The sequence below is a fragment of the Ctenocephalides felis genome, unplaced genomic scaffold, assembly GCF_003426905.1.
Source record: "Ctenocephalides felis isolate EL2017-DRISC unplaced genomic scaffold, ASM342690v1 CF-g0.4_SCAFFOLD_01604, whole genome shotgun sequence".
NCBI classification, from domain to species: domain Eukaryota; kingdom Metazoa; phylum Arthropoda; class Insecta; order Siphonaptera; family Pulicidae; genus Ctenocephalides; species Ctenocephalides felis.
In genome coordinates this window covers 27,397,750-27,417,187 of record NW_020537758.1, presented here as the reverse complement: position 1 = coordinate 27,417,187, position 19,438 = coordinate 27,397,750, and the positions used below count along the sequence as shown (strand labels likewise).

The window sequence follows — 19,438 nt, the reverse complement described above, 5'->3', positions numbered from 1 at the left end:
TCTTTACTGCACCAGATACAAAGCTCGTCTAAGTCGCCATCCAAACGTATTAGCGTTAGATCTGCTCAAGCCTTTTCCACCAAAGCGTCTCAAAAAAAGAATCTGCAATGATTTACTACAAAATATAACTTAAAATCTATGAAGGCGCTATTGCAGGATAGCGATCCTTCTCACGCCGTCAATTATTATATAACTGTAACAAATGTACTTTGTATAGCTTGCTATGTATAATAAATAAAAAAAAAAGAGAATAATACGAACATCTTGGCTTTCTTTGTAAACCGTTTGTAAACCGACGAGTACATTATTAAACTTATATACATAATGAGACATTTGAAAAATGTTAATATATTTATTCTTATCGATAAAGCCTTGCTATTTATGCATTAGCCAAATGATTAGCAGCATATAATACTAAACAACTTTCGCATATGGAGAATTTCTGCAATTATAACATAGTAGAATGCTTTTATACATCTTGATACCATTTTCTATTGAAATTCTTTTTATATTGTAGATTTTATTTCAATAATTTAGATATAGAAAACCTCTTCTATCGGGCGTTGCAATGTGAAAACTTTCAGTAATTGTTGTTGCAATTCAAAGATTAATTATTGGTTAAAATACAGCTTCAACTGAATGTAAATAAATTCAACGAAATGTGTATGGCTCCAAGTTTCAGACGATCTTTTACATGTAAAAATTGAAGTACCAGATAAGTTCATTCTAAATCCGCTGTGAGAAAGTTACATCAATTTGTATCTCTACTCACTTTTCATCACTACTCGGCTTTTACATCGGCTCATACAATTCAAATTAGGCAGAAGGCAATTAGAACTATTCGTCAATCAGTTCTTAGAAGAAGTAAATTAACTCGTACAATTCAAATTAAGCAAAAAGTAATTAATACTATCCGTGCTACTAGCCGTAGCGTGAGACTATCATTAACTTCTCCTCGGGAAACGCGACCTCAGCAATGAAATCGGACTCCCTGAATTTTAAACAAACTCGGGCGAATTCGACAGACGCAATAAATCGTGAGAGATATATACGTGTCTGGAATTTAAATATTCCATTTTGAATTGGTTTTGCATATTCACAAAATTTCAAGTATTTGTAAATGAAATTATATGTGCAAAATCTGGACTACATGGAATTCTGTCCACCATAATTCACAAATAGGCAACAATGTCATCTACGCAAATATCGAATTTGTCTTTACTTGGGAAGTTGTCCCGATAATTAAAGGGTTACACCATGTCGCCACCTTAAAATTTATTGCTGGTTGTAATACAGAGTTAACATCTGATAATATAATAAGCCCTTGTCTCTCCCAAGTAACTTAACTAATGAAGTAGAGAACCAGGTGATAAGGCAGAAATGAGTAAGCGCGTTTTCCAGTATTAACCCTTTGGTCGCAAAACACAGATCTGTTGAATTATTTATGTAATTTGCAATTTAATCAAGGGGTGCAATTTTACTGTCTATTAGAATGCAGAACAAGGGCATGTTTTGCCAAACAGGAATATACTTATGAATGTGTATAATCTTGTACGATTGGATGCATTGAATATGAATTATGATATAGTATGAAAAAAACTCTGAAAAGATTTGTGCAAATTTACTAAATTGAGTAAGTTGTATCATATTTAATTAATTTATCTGATATTCAGTATCCGTCCTTAGTAATTTGTTTCTTTATGTATAAGATAATCTAATGACTCTTTTTATAACTCCAAAAACAAACTAACAAAATTAATTAACATATTTCGAATCATCTCTGACTTGACCACGATCTCAAATATTCATAATAATGTACCATATTTGATTCCTTCTAGAATTACATTCAAAATTTCAATAAATCTTCCTCAAAAAGAGATGTCTAAATGTAGGTCATAAGCATAAACAGTGATTATATTTCGGTCTTGTATAGCATAAGCCCAGAGAGTTTTCAGTAATCAAATAAACACATAAAGACTGATTAAGTAGACCATATATACAATAAAGCACATTACATATACATAACATCAAGAACATGTATTGTTCTCTGAAAGCTTGACGAAATTAATGGTACTATTGCTTAAACGAGCGTTGGCAGTTGTCGACAACATAAGTTTTGATTTAAAACATAACATGATGTTAATTATAGGTTATAGAACATGCTCGCATAGCAATACAATGGAACTATTAAAAATATGAAGAATAAAAAAAATGTTGTTTATGCCATGACAATTAGGCAAAAAATACATTGAAACTATGAATAGCGCGCCGGAGTTAAACGAGAATAGCATTAAAAATTATTAATTAAATTTAATTATTCTTTATATAATAATTATAATGAGATAAGTGATATTTATTTGCTATCATAATGTATTTTGATATTCAAATGATTTTGGATACTTGCTTAAAAATAAATAAATAAATAAATAAATAAATATATATATATATATATATATATATATATAAATTATATTCCGCTGATAAAGTCCACCACCGATATCTCAAAAATAAGTAGAGTTAAGAATTTTTTAATAACAATATTCGAAAGCAGAACGAAAAAGTTGTATAACCAACCACGACGTAGCTATCGGACCATAACCAAAGCATTTTATTTTGTTGTAGTTTTTTTGGTTGTGAGCACTATTGTTTAGTTTACGAGACCTTAATAAAATTTTTATGTCTACGTTAGTCAAATGTATTGTTATTTTCAAGTTATATTCAACAGTTTTTCTTACATAACCTCTGTAAAGACTTAAATGTGAGTGGCGAAATACTGAAAAAATAATGGAAAAAATAAATGAAAAAGTAGAATAAGTTAAAAAAGCAGTTTCACAAGATATAAATAAATCTTACTCCAAATCTGCTGATGATTATTTCTGACCAAATAGCAATTCAAGTTTATCCAATTTATTAAAATTTACCCTGCCTATTATATACAGTGTTGCATCTGTGAAATATGTAAAATTTATATTTTGCATTGGTTGAATAATGTAGCAATTAATTTGTAAAATCCCTTTAAAATTGAAAATAGGACATTAGATCTATTTGCGCCCTTGCCATTCCAATTTACCATGCCATTAGATAAAAAAAACAAAGTGATAAATTTTTGAAAAACAGCAAAAACACATTTTTACAATGACGAATTAGCTGCGAGTTTTACTGAACATAGTCAGATAGTTGCTTGTTTGATATGTGTGATTTGTTTTAATTTATTTATTTATTTATTTATTTATTCATAAGCAAGCCGTAATCAATAATAATAGATATTATTTCAGGCTCTTGTCAAGTAATTCAGGCTCTTTTCACAATGTAACTGCTCTAATTCAAATTGGACCTCTGTACCCCACTCTGCCGTATACAACCAAAGAATTTTTTTTCAAAATTAGATAGATGGACCAATTCTGCCGTAAAATAGACCAATGCTATGGCAAGGCTATGTTACGTTCCAGTTTTCATACAAAATGCTACTAAAAACTGTCAAAATGTTACGTATTTGCTGTGAGATCAGGCGTTTTGCACATAAAATGCAACTTCACTCGTGTTATCAAGCCATATCTCAAGAATGCAGTTATGATAAAATAGTTTATTTGACATTTATGCGTTTTCTAGGTTAGGTTTTCTATTGAAAATGCCTGACTGCACAGCAACACCATAGGATTTTGACAGTTTTTAGTACTACTTTATATGAAAACAGCTGCATAACATAGCTTTGCCATATTATTCGTATACGGCAAAATCGGCTCCAGAGTCTATAATGGTAGTAGTAAGTATAGTTACATATTTTTCTAAATCTTTTCGAAGTAAAATTTAACTAAATTCAAATAAAAATGAAACAAACAAAAACATCGAAAGCAGTAATCATACATCAATGAATACTTTCGCAATGGGTAACGGCATGATTGTCGTACCATGAGCAACGTTTGGCGCCGCTGCGACTATAAAATTTAAGCGCGACTCGCAGTCTTTAGTTACGTCGCGAGGGTGTCTGTTACGATTGCGGAAGGGTTGTAATTCGGCACGTTTTAGGAGCTCCCTCTCATTAGCTCTTGCAAACGATATATACGAGCAAAGGAGATAGACAGGTACTATAAATGAGAATTATGAACAGGCGTCTGCTTCAAAAAGTTACTCAGGCGTTGATATGTTACACAAGACGATACGATCTTGTTGCCTGGGGGAAATTTTGTATTGTTTTGTAGCTGTTAGCATGTCCAGAAATCGGATACGTAATATGGATATTTGAAATTGTGAGGGTTGATTAATTTTAATATTGAAGGAATCATATAATTTTTTATGAGCATGTTTCTGAATAATTTCAGTAATCGTTTTGATATACTGAGAAAATGATTTAATAAAAACAATAGTATTCATGAAAATGTTATTTGTTTTGTGTCCATTATAAAATAATTAAATTGCAGCTACTAAAAATATCATCAAACTTTGCAAGGATAAGACAGGTGTACTTTCGTGTGTTACATAATTATAGAATTTATTAAAACTCTCCTTCGATAATTCGGGTTGTTGGGTTATAATTTAACCCTTGTAGCTGTGGACTGTATTGATCACTGATTTGTTTGTATATTATGTAATTGTTGCAGTTCTAATTACAATCACTGATTTGTTACGAAGTTATAAAGAAAGAAGATATTTATTTTTATTGGTTATTTACATGTTGTTAAGCGGACTTTACTTTTTGAAGTGAACAACTAGTTCCATTAAGACACTCTGCTACCCCCTCTACCAGGAGTAGCAACCATTCTGTGTAATGGTTACTGCCCAGAAGTTTGTCACCTTCATGGCCAATATTATAAAACGAAAAAACGTCCGAACAACAAAATTTGGACATGTATCATCAATTTTTAGAATAAAATATACGATTCTAAAATCGGTTTTCTGAAATGTCGTTTTTATATAAACCCTAACTCATAACTATACTAAAAGATTTTAAACCTTTAATTATTTACATATGTATTGTTGAGCTTTCGAGTAATTGACATTAAGAAAATACTATAATTGATACTACCAGTAAACAATATTCATTGTTGTTTTATAAAAACTTTCTGAATTGCGATGAGTCGATAAATTTTCTAAACGTTCATATATTTTTTATATTGAGAGTTTGTAAATTGGTTCGCTTGTGTGATATTATCCCAACTTTTCACTTGATTGGATATTTCGTGTCAGTAACATCGAATATTGTAATTCATATATATGGCTTTTAATATGTCTATTCACACAATGCGCTGCCTTCCAACTATGATTTTGTATGGCAACCAATCCGTTCGATAGCATTCATTACGAAGATGTAATTGCTTTGTTCGAGTATGTCCTATGCACTTTAATAGCTTGAAATATCTGTGATGTCCAAATGGTTTTAAGTAGAGAACATTAGCAAAACTTCAACTTTCAAAATGCATGTCGTATATTATCATTTTCACTCTTTCACCTTTGATATTTTGAGATATACACGTAAATCATTGTTTATTGGAAATTTGATTTTCATATTTCCTACACCTCAATTATTGTTAGTATCATAACCACGATTATACTTACTAAGACTGATTTGTTCATTCCGGCATAATACTAGCAATTTTTTTCTTTTTGGAGCAGCAATTAAAACAGAGTCGCATACACTGTTGTGATATTTGATTTAATACTACACTTAACACATTCAACAGATGGCAACTCAAAGAGTTGTCCTATCTCTGTGTGATGAATTTCGGTAATGCCAATTCAAGGGATTTTTTCATCTGGAAACAATATTGATATCTATATTTCAAAGTAAAAATTGTTGTCACTGCGGCTTCATAACTAGTCCTTCGAATCAGGATCATACCCGGAACATCTGATTCAGGTCCAGTCGTTCGAGCCATCCAGACCAGCAAAGTAAGTTAGTATCAAATTATCGATTATAAATAAGCCTTTGATAAGCAAAAAAATTGCCTCAGAGCAACAATAACATTGTCTGACAGGATTGTTTTTTTCATCAATGTGCATATTTCACAAATATTTTTTTCCATTAGTATCGTCGAAAGTTGTGTTAAGAGACATTGATTCAATTCCGACTATTTATAATCAGAACTTAAAATTTAGATCATTTAGCATAATTTACTAATTGATTTTATTATTAATAATTTATTATAAAATATATTTTTCTCAAAAATCTTCGCGCATCTCCAGTTGATGTTCAATTGTTCCACATGCATTTACATTATACGTCTCCATCGCATCCGACAGGCGGAGTGCCCATTATAAAGCCCTTCGAACAGGGCCACATTGATTGGAATGGTAATTGAATTATTTGCTGTTTAAAACTAGATTATTGACCCGTAACTCCATTTGCGATAGAATGAAAATTTCAACCCACTGTACATTGCAAACGTGCGGTTGAATTAGATAATAAACTAGACTTAGGAGATATTTTCATTAGAATAATGTTAGTAATTAGATAGTTTAACTACAAAAGTTAAATCGTAATTATGTCTTTGCCCTGGGCACAGTTACTAGCCTAATAAGTAATAGTTTTCAACAATTCGCCATGGATAACAAGAAACTTTTCACAATTAAAACTTTGTTTAAAATATGTATAGAATGATTTGAATTTCAAATTAAAAAATCTCTCGATATCAGGAATGATGTAGTTTATTAAATACATCAAAAGAGTATTACATAAAAGTACTTTCAATTCGTGTAGAGATAAATTGTATTCCCTATTTGAAACAGTACTCGACGCATATTATATACACTAGTTCCTGACCTCACAGTTATTTAGTACAATAATTTTGGAATCCAGGATACACACGTATGATTCATAACCTAGGTCATTGGGCAACGAAATTCGTATTAATCATAATTTGTAACACATAATTGTTACAATACATTGTGGTACTACAATAATGTGTACAATATATAATACAACGTGCAATGAATTTGCTAGCAATTCATAAACTCTGAACTGAATCTAACTGCATTTTCGTATTCGCATTACCTGGGATAGTTTCCAAACTGTTATTTATGGCTTTGTTGTTGTTATAAAGTTGGTCACATATTTCAATGGTGATTTTTCAGATTACATTGACGTGATTAAATGTAATTATTTTAAAAATAATAAGAAATTTATAATGTAGAAGTGATGAGGCAAAACGATTCGATTGGATTTGACTCATGAAGGCGTAACTTATAGCAAACAAAAATAGAATTCCAAAAAATGTAAAATATTTTTTAACAAATTATACGCAAGCGAACAAAGATATTGCTCTAATACTACAAGCTTTAAAGCATTATATAACAATAGATTTTTGATTATGAATCATTTTGAATCATAAAATAATATTTTTCTCAATCTCAGTTCTTCTGGATATTTAATATAACAATTATAAGCAATTGACATAGGATCTATTCCTTGCAGAATACTACCAGAAATACTTGATTACATTTTTGGTTAGTACACTAAATATGAATATTATATTATCGAATAACGTTTAAAAGTAAATTAAATATATGTTTACCAGATTTCTACAAAATCTGAAAATTCTGAAAATCTCAATTACATAACGCCAGATTTTCAATTTTAGAGATTTAATATATGACGTTTGAAATATAACGTGATCTAGGAGGTTCCTCAAATTTGATTAGTTTTTTTGTTTCTAGAATAATGTAGTACACATTTATTAATGATTTAGTTTAGACTAAATTAGTTTTAATTTACTCTAAATTAGATCTAAATTTCAAAACCATCGAAATTTTCATTTCCCTATAAATTTTCCATATAAATTGGGAATTGGATAAAATTTTCGAGGTATTTTGAATAAATTTGAACTAATTTAAATCGCTTGAATAAATACAGTTGGCACAAATTGACATGGATAGACAAGCAGGGTATGATTAGAAATTATCTATTTAAATAAATAAATAATTTAACTTAAAGTACAATAATGAACTAAAGTCATCATTTTTATATGATACAGAATTTATAGATATTCACATTCACGAATACACCATAAAGTAGCATTGCCGGACGCTTCTGATGAAGTTTTTGAAATCATGAATCGCGCAACGTATTTCTTAAATCCGAAACTGGCAGGATTACCCAATATAAAATTTTGCTCAGTTCTGGAACATTTAATATGCCTACTTCAGCATGAGCATACTGTATGCAAAGACGAAATTATTTTTGCTCAAATTGTTATTAGCCACAAATCCCGATTGGCAAACGCACAAAAACGTGCGGTGACTGAGTTGCAGAGAAGGAAATGTGATGTGGCATATGAAAGTCCTGAAAAACTGCGTTCACAGTGGTTACAAGAATTGAAAAATTGCGTAGACCAAAGTTGTGCGAGGTAAAAGATAGATTTTGAATTATAATAAGTTAAAATTACATATCATGGATATAAAACTAAATTACAATCAAATGATTAAATCTGCATAACGTTCAACTTCAAATCTGGAATGACTTTGAATCTAAAGCATTCATTCATCAAAACATATATGTGCATTTTTGCATTTAAAGAAAGTAGGATTACTAATAATTTTAACAAGAGCATCAGAATCTGCTTTTTGCATCTGAATCCGTATCAATTTAGTTTAATCAACCAATTCTAAACGTTAAAATTTGATGTTGTTCTAACAATAAATAACATATTCGTTGCAGATTTAGAAAATATCGCAATTCCCGTCATTCTCATCATACTTCGGAGGAAAGCTCGGACACTTCTGAAATAAATAATATATTGGTCCAATTGTTGCAAGCATTGGATGAGAAGCGATCAGCCTTATATCGTTTGCCTTGCGGAAAAATACTAACTTTTTGCTGGCAATATTTAGATGATTGTATTAAAGGAATTTATGAACAAACTGCAACAATATTAAAGTCCATAGACATGATTTCAAATCGTTTGGCTTGTAAACGGCGAGCTGTGGACGTTGAAACTAACGTCACAGAATTTTCATTTCGAAATTTGCGTATGAATATTTCTCCTTTTCGAAAACAACTAGGACGAATGGGTGGTGGTCAAGCAAATGATTCATCAACTATCTTAGACCATAGCACAGAAGATAATAAATTGATTGGAATCACAGATTCTCTTCAGAATCTAACAAAAAGAGTGTTAAATGGAGTGAATCAAAGTATACAAGATATTTTAAGCACAGGTAATACAAAAAGTCATTTAATAATAGAGTTGCGAAAAGCATCTTGTAATAGTGATTTGATACGCGCGGAAAGATATGCTAGACAATTTGTTGAAACATCATTTGAAAACGTGGAAGATTTAGAGAAAAAAGGACTAGTCATAAAGAGACTTGAATCTATAGATGAACTGAACAATTTGATAAGCAATATGGAGAATGAAATTGAAACAATACGTCAAAAACATTCAGATGCCGTGGAAGAATTATTGAATAAAAGGATGAAATTAAAAACGCTTTTCGGTGAATTAGGTAAAATGCGAGACCAAATAGAAGGGCTAATAATTCAGAAGAATACTTCTATAACGGAATATGGGATTGAACACAAAATGATATTGGATGAACGAAAAAAAATACTAGGTGACACGAGTTTGGATAGTGCTATGCGAAATATGTTAATGAACGAGTTAGACGCAAATATATTATATTTAGAATCAAGACATAAAGATGAAATAGAAAAAATTGAAAGTGAACTTAATGATTTGAGGTACGAATCTTATTGCAATTAAACACTAATACTTATTTTAACAAACCATTTAGAATTTAAAGCCAGTAATCAATATATTTAAATACCCCAAAGAAAATTTTACTAGTTTTTCTCATGCCTACATTTACGGATGCTTGATTAATTTAAAATATATGATTATTTAGTTTATATTACTGAATAAATCTGAAATATTCCCTTATACCTATTTGCAATGAGTTGACAGTCAATCCACCATTAGATATGAAACATTATTGCGACAAGACGATTTGCAAAGACAGCTACAAGATGAAGTCAATGATCTAGAAAAACAATTGCTAATGGCAACTGAATCTGAAAAAGCAATCATTATAGAAAAGCTAGCAGAAGCCAGATTGCAATTAGCTGATCTCCTACCACCATTTGAAGATGAGGGCCAAAGTGTGGAAGAAGAAAGTTCTAGCCGATCGGTTTCATCGGAAGCTGTGAGTTGAACGATGTAGTTAATCAAATTAAATAGAAAACATTACAAATTGATTTGTTTAATAACAATATTTAGAAAGTTGAGCCTGATGCTGGTCTCACTTATGATGTTCGCGACAAATCGCAATCGGATTCATCAAATACTAGTATGAGTAGTGACTGGTCATCAATAGAAAATGAAGGAAATTATCGTCTTTGCCAAGAAATTGATTATATGAAATCGACCATCACTAGGGAACTTGTACACGGATTAGTAGATTGCATAAAAAAGGTAATTGTATGAATAATCAATCAAAGCTTAATAAAATTTAACTATAGTTTGCCTAATAATAATAGATAATTTTGACCCATCTTACTGTCTTAGCATTTTTAAATTCTATTTTAATAAATTTTCTACTTTAACGCTTTCATATATCTCATTGTATTAAAAAAAAGATTTCTTATGTTTTGATAGATTGTAGGAAAAATCTATTTATATTTGTATTTTTATAACAAATATATAAATTAAACAGCTTCTTCTCACAGTATTTGCAATGACAATTAAATGATAAACTTTATTCTTTTTACTGAAATAAAAATATTACTCATTCTCATGATCATAGCCTATAAATAACCATACCATAATGGTATGTGAAAACAATTAGATCGATATGGATATAATTAGATTGTCAGAATAAAGAAAATTCAAGTCATCTGTAAATAAGGAAAACCTATAAATTAATCAATATTGTTTTTTGACGTGGTGATAAGTAAATTTTTAATTTTATTTAAAAATTGGAACTAGCGACCAGCTGATCCTGTAACGCATGTTAGTGGATTTATTGAACACCGACTTAAAGTTAAAGCAATGCAAGAAGAAAAATATAAAAAAGACCTAGCTCTCAAGGAAGAAAGGGCTCGAATAGCTAGATTGATGTCAACATCTGGTAAACCCGTTTCAACATATCCGCAAGCATTTGGGGAAGATGGAAATTGGGATTGGCAAATGGATAAGTTGTAAAAAACGGGAAATTGAAATTATCGAATTAAATGTTTTGGTAACTAATTGTTGATGAACTATGATTACCCAAAACTGTTGTTCAGAACATGATAATAAATTATTCTAACAAATAAAATATATGTTTATAATCCATTTCCCAAAAAACATCACCAACCGATAAATTTCTGATGACCGTGTGACACTATTTAATTTAAGTCGAATATATAAATAAAAGTGTATAGTAGTACCAATTTAAAATCGACTAACACAAATAAACTTAATTGTAGTTGTATAAAGAACAAAAACAAAGTCAGTTTATAATTAATCACCATTAACCTCGTATCTGGTCAATTATTTAATGAGAAACATTATTCAAGATTGACATTATTCACATGGGTGTTGACAACGATAATAGCAATTAGAAATAATTACTAGATGTCCTGGACAAGTGAGATGTTTAATTATAATTGTAAAATTGCAGGATACTGTTGATGCATCTATCATATATGCGTCATAAATATGTTACCTCAATGATAGAGATATTTGTCCCAATACTTCGGATAAGATACTAATGTTACGTTGTGCTTATGAATTTCATATAGTATAAAAAGCTTGATGGAATATCAAAGACATAGCTCCTGACTTCCAACTCATTATGAACTGTTTTCGAAAAATTGGTTCCTTTATAATTATAAATTCAAAAATCTTACCAATATCTGTAGAACCACCCCATGTGTTTTGTTGAGCATTTCGTCCAAGTTTGCCAACAGCGTCAACATAAGTTCTTGAAGCTGCTGCCGCACCTAAAATTTAATAAAAAATTGAATTGATCAACTTTCATGTAATTCTTTGGTCATATATGATAATTGACTATTTAGTTGACCTTATTATAAATAAATTCAAAGCAATGATTGTATAGCATTTTCTTCATTAATTTGCGATAGGTATACGTTTTTGCGCAATGATTTCAAATTAATTTTATAATACTAATTTTATTTCACATATTTATAATGGCAATGCGATCTATAAAATCAACGTTTATAACCCCCATTTATCGATATTCACTCAATAACTTACAAATCGTTCATTTTATGCGAAAATAACCATTTTCCGTCATAAATTCGAAAATCAGCGATACTAAATCCCAACAACTCAATAATGTTATTTATAGCTCGTATATTTTAAAGCGTTATTACTGGCAATAAAATTTTCGTAATAATATCGATACCGTAATGCGAGAGAATAACAAAAAACGGCAAAAAGTTTGTTTATGATCAAAATATAAAGTAAAATCATAAAAAGTGAGATATGATATCGGGTGGCAATTTTTTATCATTTTATTTTAACGAACAGCAATCAGAACTTAAAAATTCTAGATATTGTGATGAATTCCTACATCCAACTGATATACCAATTTACATTATTACATTTTTCTATGATAAATTCTTATTGATGCAGCAATGGCGGGCAAAAGCTAGTAACATATTGTGCAATTAATATGCATCTAATTTTGTTCATATATCCAAATTCTTCCCCACTACCGCCAAGCCTGACATCAGGCAACTTTGATGTCAAATTTCCACTTGAGGTCATAGATCTCAAATATAGCCTCAAATGAAAATCGCCTCTCGTGGGTATAGTTGCACATATAATAAAAATGTCAGCAAATACTTCGAATATAGATAATTAGTCCTTATACCTAGTAGACAAGCCGCTGGGTGTTGCTACTATCTTCTGGTTTATATTGTAAGATAATCATTGTTAGCAATCTCTGCTTAATGTGAATGCTCATGTAAAACAGATTGCAGAATAAATTAAATAAAAAAAATCCAAATCCTTCCAAATTTGTAATTATAAAGTGCATGCAATCTAAAAAGCATAAGTCTGAAAAAATTTCCCAAAGATTAATATTAAATTTCAGTAGGATTTACTCTGGATAGCCATCTATTTATTATGATGCAATGGATTGCGATGGCAAAATTTATTGCACTTTAAATAAAAAATCTATTTTATGCTGCGTAGTTTAACGAGGAATGAACTTTCAATGAAATATTACATTTACTACCAATATAAATCCTGATTAATCTACACTACATTCATCATTGTATAACCTTGTAATATTACACAATTTTTGCTTATGGCCCCAGGTATTGAAAACAACGTACCGCATTTATAAGAATGTAAATAAAGTCACATGCCATTTTGCGCATTTCATCGTAACAGTTTCGTTCAGGAGGTATTTGTATGCAAGAGCATGCAATCGTCCATAAAGAGCCGTTTAATGTTCTGCGAAACATGTCGACAACACATTTAATCAACGTAATCGTCCTTGGGATAAATGTTTTGTAGCGTTTTCAGTTTCTTCGAAAAATACGATATGTGACCTACTGATTGTTAATTACCTCAAGGCATTGCAAGAAGACAAACTAAAAAGACGTAAATAACACTCCTCTAATACGTAATTGAAAATAACTAATTGTGAGTAACCCATTCAAAAAATAGAAGTATGATTGATTATTAAGTATTTTGGCTAAGTTTGCCTATCCCAACAAATTGGAATTTGGGTTCAAGTGGATGGCAATTAGATTAGTTTACATATGGTATTGACATCCTACCATATATAGGTTTTGAGACAACTTCAGGGTGTCAATATACAAGTATTTACAGACTTACAGCTGGGTAACTCGAATTCCAAGATTCTTACCTAATTCAAGCTTAAATGACTGGACTACTTAGTCTAGAATCAACTACCCTGCAGTGCTTGCGAATGTTATTTTGTGCGATTGTTATTTTGTCCGAAAGTGAACAAAAATCAATAAATAATCAATATTTCATCTGATATTGCCATAAAATTTATCGAAATCACTAGTACTGGCATAAGTTTACTGATTTTAATAGAAATAATAATGAATAAGTCCCTAAAAAACATGAGAAAACTACCTCTAAAGTAAACTTTAGAAGGCAAAATATACGTTTGAACTGATTACTGCGACAATGACCCTCAACATCTGACAAGATTTTGAAGAAATCAAGTAATTATTTATCGAGTCTTTCGATGTGCTCACAACAATTAGAATCTATTTATCTAAAAATTGTCAATAATTTTGAGATAATGTACAATTGTATTATTAGTGCTTATTGAAAAAAGGTTACAAAACAGAGTTTATCCGGTGGTAAACTATGTAAAGTAAAAATTACCCGGTTATATTTATGTTCCAATGTTCAAAATTGTAATCTTAAATTGAAAATCACAAGTTTTATTTTTTATGTTTATTATCTAATTAAGGTCTATATTTTATAAATGTAATAAAATTTGCATATACTACATTTTTTATGTTTATTCATAATACAAACATACATATATATTATAATTATATAATTAAAATTATAATTATAAGTATTTATTTATTCCTCTAATTACATACTTTCATGTAATGCATTGTTGTTTATAATATACAGAGAATAGATAATCAACACTTGTTTGTAATTATAAAATGCCATTGAATTATATTATAATGATTGACATAATAATACATACTGATCGCAATGATGTCATAATATTTGCAATTAGATTGTAAAACATTCATATCCTATCATTGATAATTATCAGATATGAGTGAAATAGTGAATCACTTCCAGCTATAATTATATACAAGTACAATGTATTTTGCATTTAGCCACACAATTAAATACTTTGTGGAAATAGCATCTATAATTAAATATCATAAATTATTAGATATCTTAATTTATATAAAGGTAATATTATTATTGGGGTTGATGGCTTTATTCATCTGTATATTATTTTTACAACCTTTAATTTTTCTATATTATGTAAGACGGCCCAAAATATAATTAACTAGTGGTGTATGGCATCCTGACATAAAGCTAATTGCTGGATTTTAGCGTAATGAAATATTCAAAACGTATTAAATGTTTTCACATATATTATTATAAATACTGTAATTTTCACTATTCGTATTTTATAGACAAAATATAAGAACTTATAAAATGGACGATGACGTTTATATATGTATACATGAAAAGAATGAACCCAACTTAATCAAGGGGAGTCAGAATGAACAATAGTACTTCATATTTCTGAGAATTATATAAACTGAATTTCAAAATTATAATTATTTATTTAAAGTATAAGTGAGCTTTATAATTTTAGCTAGAATTAAAATTAGATTTAAAACTAGAAAAATTGTTTTTTCGAAATTTCGAAATAAAAAAATGTAATAATTGTTTTCCTCAAGATTCGGCTTTCCAATTCTCTTGAGCGTTATAAAAGTAAAGCCTATAATGGACAGGTTATTGCGAATGAATTAAGTTGAATTATACGATTACATGCTATATTTATGAGATTATCTGTCGTGGTATAAATTTGCCATATTAAATAATTTGATTACCAAAGTTGAAGCCACAGTAAACACGATCAAAGTTGTACCCCGAGCTTTCGTTTCGTATCGCCTTCCGCGAAGCGTACAAATCTGCGGGCAAACAAGAAAGGGCGGCACCCAGAGAACTTTCGGGGATTTCATTTAAATTCTTATTAAACAACGCGAACTATGTAAATACTGCTGTAAAGGAAGTTCGGTATAAACAACGTATTAAGTATTCTGTCACTGGTCTCTCGAGACCCGAGTCGTGTAAGTAATATTGCTAATGTTAATAACACCGAAGTTGTTAAAACGCTTTATGAGATTTTAACTGACTGTCGGGACTTATATTGTTTCATCAAGTTTCAAAGTGTTACGTGGTCTAAGCTTGTTAAACTCTAACGCAGAGAAAATAGAAGCGGAATTTGCGGCAGAGTTAAGGTATAGATAGGAACCATGCGGTATAGTAAGTGGATCTTGAGATATTGCTCTATTGACTTGTGCTGATGGTCTTACATACCATGAATTATATGATCACAGAGAATGACTAATATGTTCCCAAAATAGGTAAGTGGTCTGACCTATATCCTGATGAACAACTATTGTTATCAACTATTTTGCTATATTCCAAGTATTATGAACTTTTAAATACGTCCAAGAACTCAATGTCAAGACGAAACGGGTGCTGGTATTAAAAGTAACTATCATAAAAAAAATCCGGTGTAGTTTAAAAATTAAGAGCTTTTAAGTACAGCCTAACAACTTTGGTCAAATTGTGATCATTTTTCGGAATTTGCGATTAATTTTTATTATGTTTGTTAATTTCAACTTTAGAACTGTAAACGAAACTAGCATTTCTAGGAGCACATTTGAAAATAATGACACAATCGCCTCAAGTATTCTAGATTTAAACATTCTGTTGAACTTTGAATTAAAATTTTTCAAAATTGATCAATTTTGAAAGACCCTCCTTTAAACCAGGCCTTCTTAAACTTTTTTATATAGCGACCCCCTTCAAGCTCAGACAATTTTTAACGACCCCCTCCTTCATATAATGAAATAATAATAAAATATATATTAACCGTAGAAGTAGATGTAATATCACACTATTTTACAATGTGAATAAAATAAGAAAAAAAGAATACGTATCCATTTATTTCACACACACACACACACACGCATATATATATATTATATATATAATTGGAAACGTTTACGGGATATTGGTCGTAATAAAACAATGAATAGAATGACAAAATTATATATATATATATATATATATATATATATATATATATATATTCAATAGCAAAAATAAACTTTTGTAAAAAAATTTTCAATAAAAACATATTATTAATATATTTTTACACAAATAATTAAATCTAGGCTCAATTTGAGTTAGTGCAGGTCGTAACAAATTTTCAACGTTTATTAAAGTTGAACGGTATTTTGATTTTATATAAGATAATGTGGAAAAGGCTGATTCACATAAATATGTTGTACAAAATGGCAGTAATTTGTTCATTGCTATTTCCGATAGTAGGGGATATTCTGCTTTCATTTCTATCCAAAATTCATGTTTAAAGTTTAAACAAATATACTAAAGTGTGAATCACGATTGTAAAATGATAAAATGCTTGATGATTTCATAATAAAAGAATCAAGTAAAAACATTTAAAATCTTAAAAAGTTAACCCTGTTTAATAATTTTATTAAAAACTAGAATTTTGATTTATAAACAATGGTATTCAAAAAAGTGTACATATATATATATATTTATATAATAATTCCCTGATATTACAGACTAAAAACAGAAACAATACATGATCGTATATTGTTAGTTCATTTAAAAAAAAATCATTATTATTAGAATTATTAGTTTTAATTATTACTATTCAGCATTAATATTTGCTACGAATTCTATAATTATCTGTAAACACATTAAATTGTAAAAATGCTCTGTGCACGTCGCATGTACATATATTAGAATTATTCACCAACGTTAAACTTAAAATTAAATAATTATGAGAAAATGGATGGAATTTGAAGAACAATCATTCTAATAAGACAGCACTTTTTTCATAAAAGTACCTAATAGAATTAAAATTAACAAATTAAGACTTAAAATCGTTTACGGAGCTATGCCTCTAAATTACTCGAGCAAATTACATCTCACTTGGAACAGGAGAAAAACAATTAGCGATCAAGGATGTTAGAGAACGAATTAAGGATACGTACTGTTTGTTAGATTCCATTTCGATAAACTAGATCCTAAAGCTTGCATTTGATATACATTTATTTGGATAATGAACCAATTAGCAATGATTTCGAAAAAAACAAATATTTCATTTGCAGAAACTACTAACTACACTAGTTTGTGCTCCAGAGTAAGAATAAATTTATCTGTTTAACCCCAATAATACCAGGGTATAATTAAATCATTACCAAAACAATTTTCAAAAAAAGTTTTAATTAAAATAAAAACACAATAGATTTCCAACAAAGCTAGAGTATGACTTTCGTTTTCTTAAACGGTCTTTTTACTAGATACACGATCTTGGAAGAATTTTAATTATGTAGACAATGCCGAGGTAAGAGATATGTACTGAAAGAAGATTACCTTGCCCGTAATCACAGATAGACTTGTAACTGGTTAACCGAGAGTTTGTAATAATGATCTGACACATATAGTTGTAATTCTATTTATATTTATTCTTTAACCAGTTTATTGGGGCGCAGAGTTTTGTGTTAACGTAATCAAGTTATTATTTATTTTAAGTCGGCATAGTCTCAGATATATACACTTTCATAAACGCAACTTTCCTACATTTCGCAAAATGCTAAAATATATTTTTTACAGCTTTTGAATTATTTATTAAAGATACAGAGATTTGATAAACAAAAAGGAATCCTAAGGTTATATAGAGCCAAAATAATCGTATCGATTAAAAGTACTTAAAAGCTCTTTTGGTTTTTGGCTTTTTGTTCGCTCCCTGAATTCCATGTGAGATGAATGCTAATACGAGAGATCCCCTTCTAAATAATGGACGGACAAAGTGAGGTGCCATTTATATCATTCTTTTCCTTAACGCTATTGACTTTGGAGATTGATGTTTTTAGGTACATTGCAATTTGGATCTTTTGTGAGCTATTTACTTGTACCATTACTTTAGAGAGCATTAATTTATTAGTAATTACAAAAGAATTTAATTCTGAAATTTGAATACTCTCAATATTGTGACTTACATAAGCTTTAATAATATTCTAGTAGATCGTATCAGTATATTCATATAATTATTATATTATATTTTAGCAGGTACCTATATAAAGAGTGCAATGTTTGAAATATGGCTCGACACTGATCGAAGAAAAAACATTTTTTAGTAACTCATACTAAGGATTATTGTTTTTTCTATTCTAAACTCTAGGATAAGAATAGAGTCCCTGATAAGTTTTAGTCTGATTCCTTAAAAATCGTTACAACGATTTCACTTTATACTATTAATACTTACTTCAACCATAGATTGATAGATCAGTGTTATACAAAATAACAAAATTTACTTATAATAATGAATGTTTTTTATGATGTCCAATTATATAAATTTTCCTTTTATACCAAATATGTCTGAAGTTTCTATCATCAAGCCTTTTCTATTTATATTATGCTTTAATAATCTAAGCTAAATTAAAACACATACAAAAACATAGATTATGTGTTATATTATTATACAGTGAATACTAAAAGTGATTTATTGTTCAACAGACTTTAATTTTAATTCAAAATGCAATTGTTATGAACTTATTATATTAGTCGCAATACCATCCAACACTGCCTGAAGACGTTGTTCAAAGTTGCATAAAATATCTAACTTTGTACAAAGAGAATTGTATTTTGAAAGTTTTCTCACAAATCAACAATAAAATTCTTGTAAATAAAGTAGATCCTTC

General features: G+C 29.5%; 1 protein-coding gene across 2 annotated transcripts in view; it reads right to left on the bottom strand.

Moving 5' to 3' along the window:
- LOC113373210 overlaps window positions 1-19,438 on the bottom strand; it is a 254,079-nt gene that overhangs the window by 51,373 nt on the left and 183,268 nt on the right. For both annotated transcript variants that reach the window (XM_026613514.1, XM_026613515.1), the window contains exon 4: window positions 11,822-11,914. In XM_026613514.1, the coding sequence (XP_026469299.1) occupies window positions 11,822-11,914 (93 nt within the window). The remainder of the gene's footprint in view (window positions 1-11,821; window positions 11,915-19,438) is intronic.